This window comes from Carassius gibelio, chromosome A18, assembly GCF_023724105.1.
Source record: "Carassius gibelio isolate Cgi1373 ecotype wild population from Czech Republic chromosome A18, carGib1.2-hapl.c, whole genome shotgun sequence".
In the NCBI taxonomy this organism is placed as follows: domain Eukaryota; kingdom Metazoa; phylum Chordata; class Actinopteri; order Cypriniformes; family Cyprinidae; genus Carassius; species Carassius gibelio.
The window spans coordinates 30446701-30460078 of record NC_068388.1 but is presented as its reverse complement, the minus strand read 5'-3'; the positions used below and the strand labels follow the sequence as shown (position 1 = coordinate 30460078).

The window sequence follows — 13378 nt, the reverse complement described above, 5'->3', positions numbered from 1 at the left end:
TATACATTAAGAACATTAAAATCCCTGTCTAAAAAGGTCAGATTTACTAAAAGTGCCCGGCCTTGCCTCACCACAGTGCTGCCCTTCACCAAGATGTTAGGATTATTAATTAAAACCGCAACTCCGTCGTTTTTGTTAAAATTTGATCCGCTCCATATGGAGGCTCCTGCGGACCATAGCTCTTCCATTTTTGTGTACCTAGTTAAAAAGGGCAGAGAACACTCTTGTAATAAAAACAAATCTGACTTAAAAGATTTTAAAAGGGACAAAATACTCTGTGCTCTAATGGTGGACCTCACACTTCTGACATTGATAGTAGAGATGGTGAGGGCCATGAGCAGTAGGGTTAAAAAGGTATGAGGCATTTAAAACAGAAGACAATAAAAAGACTACAAAAATATGATTAAAATCATGTTACATCTTGTAGCATTTGTCTTTCCTTTTCCCCAGATGAGCTGAGGTCAGGAGGGCAAATGCCTGTCGCTTCAGAGGCCACAGAGGGAACCTCTTGTGGCTCCTTTGGCGATGATGCTGTTAGCTTAATGTGCAAAAAGGAAACCTCATTTGGGGACTCTAGGGGCCACATGCGCTCCAGATCTACCGAGTCGGAACTATCGAGCTTATATGCTGCCCTAGATTTTTTCTCCTCCGTTACAATCAGAGGAGACCCCGCAGGTCTTTTTTGCACCTGAGCATTAGGGAGTGAACACTGTGTCTCACTCCCGGTGGATTCTTCCACCCCATCCGAAACTGTTACCAGTGACTCTTCCTCACTTTCCTCTCCTTCCATTACCACTTCCTGTTCCGTTGCCTCCGCCCCTGTGGCCGCCCCACTTCCTCCTTCCTGCCCAATCCCTGAGGCCGGCTGGGAATTTGAAATTCCCGCCAAAACCTCAGGGACCGCCTCCTCTCTCCTTTGTTCCTTCGTTTGTTGCCCATGTGGGGCGGCCATTTTTAGCTTGTTGGCAAAACTTTTAGGGCAGTCTCTGTAGAGATGGTTTGTTTCTCCACAAAGATTGCACCGTCTGCCATTGGTACAGTCATCAAAACTGTGACCAATTTCTCTACACTTCCCACAGATTAACTCTTGGCATGCTTCAGCTAGATGACCAAACCTTCCACACTTTCTGCAGAGTTTGGGCATTCCTTGATAATGTATGTAGCCTCTGTTCTCTCCGAGCACAATCATGGAAGGCAGATGTTTCAGGCCCTGGTAGCCCCCAGCGTCTTCCCATTGTTTAATGGGAATTCGCCAGGAGCATGTCCAAATGCCATCTTCATCTAACACTTTGACAGGCTGGCCTCGAACAGTGCAAAATCTACCCAACCAAACACAAATATCATCTCCAGTCACGGTTTCATTGAACATCCTGACAATCACAGTTTTAAGTGTGTTATCAGAAAGTTTCTCAACAGTGAACATGGAGAACTGGGCTTTAACTGATTCAAACCTTTGCCAAAAGTCATTAAGTAGGGAAGCGGTTTTAAAACTAACATCAAATCCTTTGTTCAAGGGCAGAGTCATCAAACAATTCAGGTCATCACATTTAAAAGCTAGGGTCTTTTGGATCAGCTTCCTGGAAAAGTCCATACGGGACATTCCCAGGAGCTTCCCCTCACCCTGCCTGAATAAAAAACGCACGCTGTGGTGCCTCCGCACGCCGGCACGGGCAGCCGACATGATGGAGGCACCAACAGCCTAAAAACTTAAAACAACAATAAATACACCAATAAATAACAAAATAAATAATTAAAAGACCTCACCTTAAAACTTGTTGGAGCCCGAAGCAGCAGAGTTCAATATACCTCTCGAAGTTGTGTGACTCAAGATATGAAACGATCTCGAGTCAGGAAACCTCCAAGAGGCGATCGCAGTCTCAACCGTCCGACAAGATACTTGATCTTAGCCAAAAGGCCGAGAAGCGATGCTGCTAAGACGCAGCAGGGAGGAAGCCGGACACGGCGATGCCCATCTCGGCTTTGGTAAGTTTTGGGAGACCTAAAAACGCTGGGGGATGGTACCCTGATAGCACACATACATCTAGGAGACGTCTATTTGACGTATGAATTTACATCTGCAAGATGTAGTTTTAAGGCTGTTTGCTCATCTGCAATACGTCTATTGGACGTCTCCTTTTAGCAGTGTTTGGAAGGTTACTTTGGAAATGTAATAGGTTACAGATTACAAGTTACCCTGTTTAAAATGTTATAGTAGTATAACTTTTTCAATTACTTTATTAAAGTAATGTAACTAATTACTTTTGAGTACTTTTAGATTACTTTTCTAAATTTGTGAAAATTAAATAATAATAAATAAAAACATATACATCAACTCAAATACAGTTATCTAATAAGCATGTGTCATTCCTGTATAATAAACTCCTGAAACATTGGAGTTTTTTTAAACTGCTGTCTCTTTGCATATGATATGATAGGTAAAATGCATGACGTGACACAGAGCAGTTCTAGAAATTATGTTTATGTGCTCATGTACTCCTATATTGAGGCGGCAGAGGCTGACAACACTGCAAGCTTCAGTAGGCCTATTTGTATTAAATGAAACTGCATGTTTTTGCCATTAATTTACAGGAAGGGCGGACTGGGAAAAAAAAAAAAAAATCTGTTAAAATTCTGGAAATTATTAGGGCGTATGTCTCAGAATAGTCAGTGCAATTTGGGAAAGAAATCAGTGAAATCTGTATGTGGATGTGTGTAAATATTCAAATGTAATTGCCTTTGTAATCGTTAAAAATTTCATGAGTAACTTTAATTTAATTACTAGTTTTTTCTTCGTAACTGTAACTAATTACAGTTACATTCATTTTGTAATTAAATTACGTAATGCTGTTACATGTAACTAGTTACTCCCCAACACTGCCTTTTAGATGTCAGATAGATGTCAATTAGATGTCTTTTAGATGTTTATGATTTAGAAGGTATATAAAACTGACATCTGAAAGGCGTATGTCAGACGTTTGTAGATGGCAGATGCTTTCCAGATCAACAGTTCTTTAACAGACATCTTGCAGACGTAAGTGTGCTATCTGGGTAGTACCCTCCCCTGTCTACAACGTCACCGGGCCTCGTCCCGATCGGCCTGACGGAAAGTACGGCATGGCTCGTAACTCCCAAACGGTTGGTCGCAGAGCCACGTGCCTTATGTCACCGGAATCCTTGGCTCGAGCCGAACGAGACGCAGGTCTCAGATTGGCCCGTCGCTCTGACGAAATTTTCGGGTATTTTGGATTTTGTCGAAAACCTTCTTTTGCAACCTGGCGCCAGGTATTTGGCCCAGTCCCACCCAAATCAGCACAGAAAGCTTCTCTGGAGTCTGAGTGTCAATAATCATCCAAAAATAGAGGAAATTTCCATTCACCTTGGCGAGGGGACCTCAAAACGTGCTAAGGTGGCGTGTCCGAGGTGGCTCCAATGGCTATAACTCCAGGAAGGAGTGAGATCCCTTCACCCAAATCGGCACACCTGTGCAGGGGCTCAGTCCGAGGCCAGGTGAAAAAGGGCGCGGCGACAGGCCACTAGGTGTCGCTGTAAGCGACAACAAAATTAATACGAATCGAAAAAAAGGACAACCAAACAACATGGAGACAGTTACAGCTAGGCTGCAGTCAGTCCAATCTACTTTCAAAGTAAGGTCTGCGCTATGTTCGAACTAAACTACCCACCAGGGTCCGATTTTTCAAGAGCGCAAGTGACTTTGTTTCACAGGCGCACAACACATATCTCGCATGTGACAGAACTCCCCATTCTGAAACGAAAATAAATAAAAAACTGTAAAAACCTCTTCTGCTTTGTTTCACCAACAATTTCAGGGGAGAGCGCGAACGCAGTCCCCCACTACCATAAATTATGCAGTCGAGATTCCCGCATTTGGGGAATTCGCAGGGGTCAGCATGGCCGGAGTGCAATGGACAAGCCTCGTCCTGGGTGAACCGCCTTCTTGATCATGGTGTCTCCCCTGCCAGGTAAGTATGAAGGCCCAGGCGGTCAGCCAGAGGTGTGATTTGCATCTCTACCATCCTCACCAATGGTTAGCCCTCCGCCCCCCCCTCCAGGAAAGGAAGGACGGGTGCCTTCCGTTACTGGCCTGGAAACTGCCAAGCTCATGGGCCGGTGCTTCCCAACGCCAGTTTTAGATGACTCTCTTTAAACAAACACACCTGATTCGATGCGTCACCTCGTCTGTGAAAGACTTCAAGACCTCAGGTGGGTGCATCGTTAGTGGAAGAGTCCAAGACCCCAGGTGGACACATCAGGAAAAAAGTTTGCAATAAACCACAGCATCTGCAATGGCAGCTCTCATTCCTTGTTCTGCTATTCGACACAATAAATGGCAATCCCCAAAAAGGGAAAGCACACCGTTCCTGGAGACACTGCAATACCAGGCCGATGCATGGAGTGGACGGAGCAAGCCCCGGCTCCAGCTCCGTGATCTAAAAATCCATTTAATATGTAGTCCCCGGATGGGGGACGTATCAGATATTAAACTGATAAGAACAGATACTACACTTGATCTTAGCCAAAAGGCCGAGAAGCGATGCTGCTAAGACGCAGCAGGGAGGAAGCCGGACACGGCGATGCCCATCTCGGCTTTGGTAAGTTTTGGGAGACCTAAAAACGCTGGGGGATGGTACCCTGATAGCACACATACATCTAGGAGACGTCTATTTGACGTATGAATTTACATCTGCAAGATGTAGTTTTAAGGCTGTTTGCTCATCTGCAATACGTCTATTGGACGTCTCCTTTTAGCAGTGTTTGGAAGGTTACTTTGGAAATGTAATAGGTTACAGATTACAAGTTACCCTGTTTAAAATGTTATAGTAGTATAACTTTTTCAATTACTTTATTAAAGTAATGTAACTAATTACTTTTGAGTACTTTTAGATTACTTTTCTAAATTTGTGAAAATTAAATAATAATAAATAAAAACATATACATCAACTCAAATACAGTTATCTAATAAGCATGTGTCATTCCTGTATAATAAACTCCTGAAACATTGGAGTTTTTTTAAACTGCTGTCTCTTTGCATATGATATGATAGGTAAAATGCATGACGTGACACAGAGCAGTTCTAGAAATTATGTTTATGTGCTCATGTACTCCTATATTGAGGCGGCAGAGGCTGACAACACTGCAAGCTTCAGTAGGCCTATTTGTATTAAATGAAACTGCATGTTTTTGCCATTAATTTACAGGAAGGGCGGACTGGGAAAAAAAAAAAAAAATCTGTTAAAATTCTGGAAATTATTAGGGCGTATGTCTCAGAATAGTCAGTGCAATTTGGGAAAGAAATCAGTGAAATCTGTATGTGGATGTGTGTAAATATTCAAATGTAATTGCCTTTGTAATCGTTAAAAATTTCATGAGTAACTTTAATTTAATTACTAGTTTTTTCTTCGTAACTGTAACTAATTACAGTTACATTCATTTTGTAATTAAATTACGTAATGCTGTTACATGTAACTAGTTACTCCCCAACACTGCCTTTTAGATGTCAGATAGATGTCAATTAGATGTCTTTTAGATGTTTATGATTTAGAAGGTATATAAAACTGACATCTGAAAGGCGTATGTCAGACGTTTGTAGATGGCAGATGCTTTCCAGATCAACAGTTCTTTAACAGACATCTTGCAGACGTAAGTGTGCTATCTGGGTAGTACCCTCCCCTGTCTACAACGTCACCGGGCCTCGTCCCGATCGGCCTGACGGAAAGTACGGCATGGCTCGTAACTCCCAAACGGTTGGTCGCAGAGCCACGTGCCTTATGTCACCGGAATCCTTGGCTCGAGCCGAACGAGACGCAGGTCTCAGATTGGCCCGTCGCTCTGACGAAATTTTCGGGTATTTTGGATTTTGTCGAAAACCTTCTTTTGCAACCTGGCGCCAGGTATTTGGCCCAGTCCCACCCAAATCAGCACAGAAAGCTTCTCTGGAGTCTGAGTGTCAATAATCATCCAAAAATAGAGGAAATTTCCATTCACCTTGGCGAGGGGACCTCAAAACGTGCTAAGGTGGCGTGTCCGAGGTGGCTCCAATGGCTATAACTCCAGGAAGGAGTGAGATCCCTTCACCCAAATCGGCACACCTGTGCAGGGGCTCAGTCCGAGGCCAGGTGAAAAGGGACGCGGCGACAGGCCACTAGGTGGCGCCGTAAGCTGAAAAATAGGGAAAATGTAATGTAAATGGACAATCAAACAAAGATGAAAACACCTGCAACACTGCGGGATGGTAGTACCCTCCCCTGTCTGCAACGTCACCGGGCCTTGTCCCGATCGGCCTGACGGTGGAACTGCAGCGACGGAAAGTACGGCATCGCTCGTAACTCCCAAACGGTTGGTCGCAGAGCCACGTGCCTTATGTCACCGGAATCCTTGGCTCGAGCCGAACGAGACGCAGGTCTCAGATTGGCCCGTCGCTCTGACGAAATTTTCGGGTATTTTGGATTTTGTCGAAAACCTTCTTTTGCAACCTGGCGCCAGGTATTTGGCCCAGTCCCACCCAAATCAGCACAGAAAGCTTCTCTGGAGTCTGACTGTCAATAATCATCCAAAAAAATAGGAAATTTCCATTCACCTTGGCGAGGGGACCTCAAAACGTGCTAAGGTGGCGTGTCCGAGGTGGCTCGAATGGCTATAACTCCAGGAAGGAGTGAGATCCCTTCACCCAAATCGGCACACCTGTGCAGGGGCTCAGTCCGAGGCCAGGTGAAAAAGGGCGCGGCGACAGGCCACTAGGTGTCGCTGTAAGCGACAACAAAATTAATACGAATCGAAAAAAAGGACAACCAAACAACATGGAGACAGTTACAGCTAGGCTGCAGTCAGTCCAATCTACTTTCAAAGTAAGGTCTGCGCTATGTTCGAACTAAACTACCCACCAGGGTCCGATTTTTCAAGAGCGCAAGTGACTTTGTTTCACAAGCGCACAACACATATCTCGCATGTGACAGAACTCCCCATTCTGAAACGAAAATAAATAAAAAACTGTAAAAACCTCTTCTGCTTTGTTTCACCAACAATTTCAGGGGAGAGCGCGAACGCAGTCCCCCACTACCATAAATTATGCAGTCGAGATTCCCGCATTTGGGGAATTCGCAGGGGTCAGCATGGCCGGAGTGCAATGGACAAGCCTCGTCCTGGGTGAACCGCCTTCTTGATCATGGTGTCTCCCCTGCCAGGTAAGTATGAAGGCCCAGGCGGTCAGCCAGAGGTGTGATTTGCATCTCTACCATCCTCACCAACGGTTAGCCCTCCGCCCCCCCCTCCAGGAAAGGAAGGACGGGTGCCTTCCGTTACTGGCCTGGAAACTGCCAAGCTCATGGGCCGGTGCTTCCCAACGCCAGTTTTAGATGACTCTCTTTAAACAAACACACCTGATTCGATGCGTCACCTCGTCTGTGAAAGACTTCAAGACCTCAGGTGGGTGCATCGTTAGTGGAAGAGTCCAAGACCCCAGGTGGACACATCAGGAAAAAAGTTTGCAATAAACCACAGCATCTGCAATGGCAGCTCTCATTCCTTGTTCTGCTATTCGACACAATAAATGGCAATCCCCAAAAAGGGAAAGCACACCGTTCCTGGAGACACTGCAATACCAGGCCGATGCATGGAGTGGACGGAGCAAGCCCCGGCTCCAGCTCCGTGATCTAAAAATCCATTTAATATGTAGTCCCCGGATGGGGGACGTATCAGATATTAAACTGATAAGAACAGATTTTTCTTTCGAAAAAGTTTTATTGTCACCATTTACATTTTTTCCATTTGCATTTTTTCTTTTTCACACAACATTTTCTTTTTAATCACACATTAAAACAAGCAATATAATATATAATAAATACACATGGTAAAATGAAAGAAAACAATCATTTTTAAAAAGCATTTGATTAAAACCACAGTGTTTTGCTTGTTTTTAAAAGTCCATTATTGAGGTGTGTTTAAAAGGTGCGGTCAGTTCCAAAAGTAAAATACAAATTTTTAAAAAAAGCAAACAAGCCTCGTATATATATGTTAATAAAACCTCTTTCATAATAAAACAATAAAAAACACCAATTAAAAATCATCTATTGTGCAAGACCGGGGGTGAGTCCTTATCAAGTGGGTCATCACCCCACTCTCCAGAACAGGGACATGAGATGCTACTTTATGGACTCAGCGGAGATCCCCTCTCCTCCGGCCCGCTGGCCCGCTGTTCCCGTAGCCAGAGTGGTGAGGGTGCATCTACGGGCGGCCAGGGTCGGTGCCTGCCGGGACCCTCTCCGTGCGACCCCGGCCCCCCCGTCCGAATATCGTCGTCCGGTACCCCTGCAGCATTGATGTTACCTTTAGCTCGCATGCATGGAGGGTTACCGTAACGCGCTTCCCCACCAGCAGGTTTCTGGTGGCCCAGATGGCATCCTTGATGACGTTGAGGGTGAGCCAGAGCGAGGTAAATTTCTGTGCCGTCAAGTCCTTCAAGCCCCGGCCCACCCCAAGGATGGCGAGCTGGTACCCGAACTGGGCCCCACCCGCTGGTAGGCACGGGAAATACAGGGGGCCGGTCTTGGCCCACAGGTCCCGCGCAGTGCTGCACTCCCAGAGCAGGTGGTGGACGGTCTCTGGGGAATTGCAGCCGGACCGCGGGCAGATGGGGTTTTTGGCCATGCCTCTGGAGTGCATAACCGCCCTGACCGGGAGGATCTCATGAGCCACCATCCACGATAAGTCCTTGTGCCTGTTCTGGAGAGCGGGGTGAGCCGCGTTCCGCCAAACTTGTTTGGCCTCACTTGGTGTGAGGCCCGGAACTGGACTCACCGGTTCCCGGTCCTGCACAACAGAGATGAGAGACTTGTGTTGAGTTAAAATGGTGACATCTTCACTCTCTAAAAGGTATTTCTTTAAAAACTTTTTTATAAAACTGTACTCTTTGGGCAAGTTAAAAGACACTGGGGTTTTCAAGTCCACTGGTAAAATTTTCAGTGTTCGTAGGTAAGACCCCATCCAAAATCGCGCCATTGCAGCCGTCTTGTTTTCTTTGGATGGGGTCGTGGCATAACTAATGTGCAGGGCGGTGAAGCGGCTGCCTAAAAACAGGTGGGGGTCTGGGAGGCCTTTTCCACCGTTCTCCGGCCTTTTCTTGATGGTCTCCCTCTTCAGGCGCTCCCACTTGGACCCCCACAGGAAGTAAAACACCGCCCTCTCCAGTTTCCCCAGGAACCACCGAGGGGGGCTAAAAACAGAACAGACAAGTAAAATCAGAGGTAAAATCACAGATTTAAAAATTAAAACCTTGCCTTCCATCGTCATCTGTCTTAGTCCCCAAAACCCCAGTCTTTTCCTAACTTTCCCTAACAAGTCAGTCCAGTTTTCCCGTCCACCCCCGTCTTTATCAAATTTAACGCCTAAAATCTTAAAATCGTTGTCTTTAAAAACCAAATCAAGTCCTCCTGTGTCCACGTCTCCCCACGGCCCGAAGAGCTGGGCCTCGGACTTGTTTCTATTGAGTTTGGCGCCCGAGGCCCGACCGTACCAGTCAGTCAAGTCCAGTGCTCTTCGTATTGATAAAACGTCTGTGGCTAAAAGAGTTACGTCGTCCATATATAAAACACAGGTCGCCGTCAGTCCCCCCGTCCCAGGAACGTCCAGTCCTTTGATCCATTTGTCCCTTCTCAAGATCTGTGCCAGTGGCTCGATGCAAGCCACATACAGAAGAGGAGATAAAGGACATCCCTGACGGACACCACTGTGTATGTTCACAGCTTTGGAAAGATGCCCATTTATTAGAATTTTGCTGACTATTCCCTTGTACAGCAGTCCCACCCAGGCTATAAACCTCTTTGGAAACCCCATTTTCTCCAGAACCTGGAAGAGGTACTGCTGCGAGACTCGATCAAATGCTTTTTCAAAATCTAAATTTAGGACTACTAGCCGAATATTTCTGTCTCTCGCGTAACAGATGGTGTCTCTAATCAGCACTAGGTTGTCTGTTATCTTTCTTCCGGGCACAGAACAAGCTTGATCCGGGTGAATCACGTCCTCTAAAACAGTTGACATGCGTGTTGCTAAAACTTTGCTAAAAAGTTTATAATCGAAATTTAAAAGTGTTATGGGTCTCCAGTTTTTTAAGTCAGTCCGGTCACCTTTTTTGTGAAGTAAAGAAACTATCCCTATTCTAAAACTGTCTGGAAGTCTGTCGAGGGTCTCAAACTCTTTAAAAACTGTCAAAAGCTCTTGTCCTAAAATATCCCAAAATGTTAGATAAAACTCCAGGGGAAGTCCATCCACTCCTGGGGACTTCCCCCTTTTAAAACCTCCAAGAGCTTTTTGGGTTTCTAAAATGTTCAAATCTTGGGCTAAAATCTCATTTTGACAGTCAACCCTTTTCTCAACAAAATTTAAAACTTCTTTTACGGTGTCTGAGTGTACCTTTTTAAAACTATATAAAGCCCCATAACATTTTTCCACATCCTCTAAAATCTCTTTTGTTGTGTTAACCTCCCTATCCCCTGTTTTAACCCTGGTTAACCCCCCACCCCTTGTTATTATTTTCTTAAAAAAATATCTGGTACACTTTTCCCCTTCTTCAATTTCTCTCTCTTTGCTTCTTAAAAGGACCCCTTTACTTTCTATATTGGCTAAAACTGACATTTCCTTTTTTACATCCTGGATTTCAGTGTTAAAATCAAAACCATTATTTAAAAGATTAAAATACCTTTGTAGTCTTTTTTGCAACCCCAACATGCATTTCTTTTCCCTACTCTTCTTTTCTTTCCCTATCTTTCTAAAAAACTGTCTCGTCCGGTCCTTTACCATCTCCCACCACTGTGCACGTGTATCATAAAAGTCTTGGAGGGTCTGCCATTGGCTGAACTGTTCCCTATATTCTAAAATTACATTCTTGTCTTCCAACAGGGAACAGTTCAGCTTCCACAGCCCTCCCCCTACCGTCATACCCATGGGCAGTGAAAGGGTGCAAGACAGCATCATGTGATCAGAGAAAAAAAGGGGGGTTAATGTAGCATCGGTTGGCGGGCAGTCCCTTGTAAACACGTAGTCGATTCGAGAGGCTTTGGTACCGTCACCACTGAACCAGGTGAAGCCCTCCTCTCTTTGATGCAAAATTTTAAAACAGTCGACTAAATTAAAATCTCTGACTAAACCCTGCAATAAAACCGACGTTTTGTCCACTCTGAAATCCTCCCCTACCCTTTTCCTGTCTGTTTTAGATAAAACACAATTAAAATCCCCTGCTACCATTAGGGGAGCCCTACCTAGCATGTGGGGTTGCAAGTCTTCTAAAAGCTCATATCTTTCGTTCTTTTCCGTAAAACCATATACATTAAGAACATTAAAATCCCTGTCTAAAAAGGTCAGATTTACTAAAAGTGCCCGGCCTTGCCTCACCACAGTGCTGCCCTTCACCAAGATGTTAGGATTATTAATTAAAACCGCAACTCCGTCGTTTTTGTTAAAATTTGATCCGCTCCATATGGAGGCTCCTGCGGACCATAGCTCTTCCATTTTTGTGTACCTAGTTAAAAAGGGCAGAGAACACTCTTGTAATAAAAACAAATCTGACTTAAAAGATTTTAAAAGGGACAAAATACTCTGTGCTCTAATGGTGGACCTCACACTTCTGACATTGATAGTAGAGATGGTGAGGGCCATGAGCAGTAGGGTAAAAAAGGTATGAGGCATTTAAAACAGAAGACAATAAAAAGACTACAAAAATATGATTAAAATCATGTTACATCTTGTAGCATTTGTCTTTCCTTTTCCCCAGATGAGCTGAGGTCAGGAGGGCAAATGCCTGTCGCTTCAGAGGCCACAGAGGGAACCTCTTGTGGCTCCTTTGGCGTTGATGCTGTTAGCTTAATGTGCAAAAAGGAAACCTCATTTGGGGACTCTAGGGGCCACATGCGCTCCAGATCTACCGAGTCGGAACTATCGAGCTTATATGCTGCCCTAGATTTTTTCTCCTCCGTTACAATCAGAGGAGACCCCGCAGGCCTTTTTTGCACCTGAGCATTAGGGAGTGAACACTGTGTCTCACTCCCGGTGGATTCTTCCACCCCATCCGAAACTGTTACCAGTGACTCTTCCTCACTTTCCTCTCCTTCCATTACCATTTCCTGTTCCGTTGCCTCCGCCCCTGTGGCCGCCCCACTTCCTCCTTCCTGCCCAATCCCTGAGGCCGGCTGGGAATTTGAAATTCCCGCCAAAACCTCAGGGACCGCCTCCTCTCTCCTTTGTTCCTTTGTTTGTTGCCCATGTGGGGCGGCCATTTTTAGCTTGTTGGCAAAACTTTTAGGGCAGTCTCTGTAGAGATGGTTTGTTTCTCCACAAAGATTGCACCGTCTGCCATTGGTACAGTCATCAAAACTGTGACCAATTTCTCTACACTTCCCACAGATTAACTCTTGGCATGCTTCAGCTAGATGACCAAACCTTGCACACTTTCTGCAGAGTTTGGGCATTCCTTGATAATGTATGTAGCCTCTGTACTCTCCGAGCACAATCATGGAAGGCAGATGCTTCAGGCCCTGGTAGCCCCCAGCGTCTTCCCATTGTTTAATGGGAATTCGCCAGGAGCATGTCCAAATGCCATCTTCATCTAACACTTTGACAGGCTGGCCTCGAACAGTGCAAAATCTACCCAACCAAACACAAATATCATCTCCAGTCACGGTTTCATTGAACATCCTGACAATCACAGTTTTAAGTGTGTTATCAGAAAGTTTCTCAACAGTGAACATGGAGAACTGATTCAAACCTTTGCCAAAAGTCATTAAGTAGGGAAGCGGTTTTAAAACTAACATCAAATCCTTTGTTCAAGGGCAGAGTCATCAAACAATTCAGGTCGTCACATTTAAAAGCTAGGGTCTTTTGGATCAGCTTCCTGGAAAAGTCCATACGGGACATTCCCAGGAGCTTCCCCTCACCCTGCCTGAATAAAAAACGCACGCTGTGGTGCCTCCGCACGCCGGCACGGGCAGCCGACATGATGGAGGCACCAACAGCCTAAAAACTTAAAACAACAATAAATACAACAATAAATAACAAAATAAATAATTAAAAGACCTCACCTTAAAACTTGTTGGAGCCCGAAGCAGCAGAGTTCAATATACCTCTCAAAGTTGTGTGACTCAAGATATGAAACGATCTCGAGTCAGGAAACCTCCAAGAGGCGATCGCAGTCTCAACCGTCCGACAAGATACTTGATCTTAGCCAAAAGGCCGAGAAGCGATGCTGCTAAGACGCAGCAGGGAGGAAGCCGGACACGGCGATGCCCATCTCGGCTTTGGTAAGTTTTGGGAGACCTAAAAACGCTGGGGGATGGTACCCTGATAGCACACATACATCTAGGAGACGTCTATTTGA

At 45.1% G+C, this 13378-nt stretch overlaps 1 protein-coding gene, 3 non-coding genes and 1 pseudogene across 5 annotated transcripts; all 5 read right to left on the bottom strand.

The window, feature by feature from the left end:
* Positions 1-204: 204 nt before the first annotated feature.
* LOC127934618 (uncharacterized) lies at positions 205-12751 on the bottom strand. Of its 2 annotated transcripts, none has more exons than XM_052532114.1 (2): positions 12018-12751; positions 205-688 (listed from the first exon to the last, which is right to left on the bottom strand). In XM_052532114.1, exons 1-2 carry the CDS (start codon positions 12696-12698, stop codon positions 410-412), a joined length of 960 nt encoding a protein of 319 aa, XP_052388074.1. In that variant the 5' UTR covers positions 12699-12751; the 3' UTR covers positions 205-409. The 2 variants fall into 2 exon arrangements, with proteins under 2 accessions (XP_052388074.1, XP_052388073.1); XM_052532113.1 differs by having other exon boundaries at positions 205-892; positions 12222-12751.
* LOC127934777 (U1 spliceosomal RNA) lies at positions 3825-3988 on the bottom strand. The gene has a single exon (XR_008147890.1). It is a non-coding gene; the product is annotated as a U1 spliceosomal RNA (small nuclear RNA).
* LOC127934782 (U2 spliceosomal RNA) lies at positions 4364-4554 on the bottom strand. Its single transcript, XR_008147895.1, has one exon. It is a non-coding gene; the product is annotated as a U2 spliceosomal RNA (small nuclear RNA).
* On the bottom strand, positions 7044-7207 carry LOC127934776 (U1 spliceosomal RNA). The gene has a single exon (XR_008147889.1). It is a non-coding gene; the product is annotated as a U1 spliceosomal RNA (small nuclear RNA).
* LOC127934787 (uncharacterized) lies at positions 7583-7756 on the bottom strand (annotated as a pseudogene).
* Positions 12752-13378: the final 627 nt, after the last annotated feature.

What these genes read in the sequence shown, in the direction of transcription:
- LOC127934618 (XM_052532114.1), bottom strand. Translation starts at nt 12,698, where the DNA reads ATGTTCAATGAAACCGTGACTGGAGATGATATTTGTGTTTGGTTGGGT. An exon ending in GTTCACTCCCTAATGCTCAG is followed by an intron (nt 689 to 12,017) that starts GTGCAAAAAAGG and finishes CCTAATGCTCAG; the next exon opens with GTGCAAAAAAGACCTGCGGG.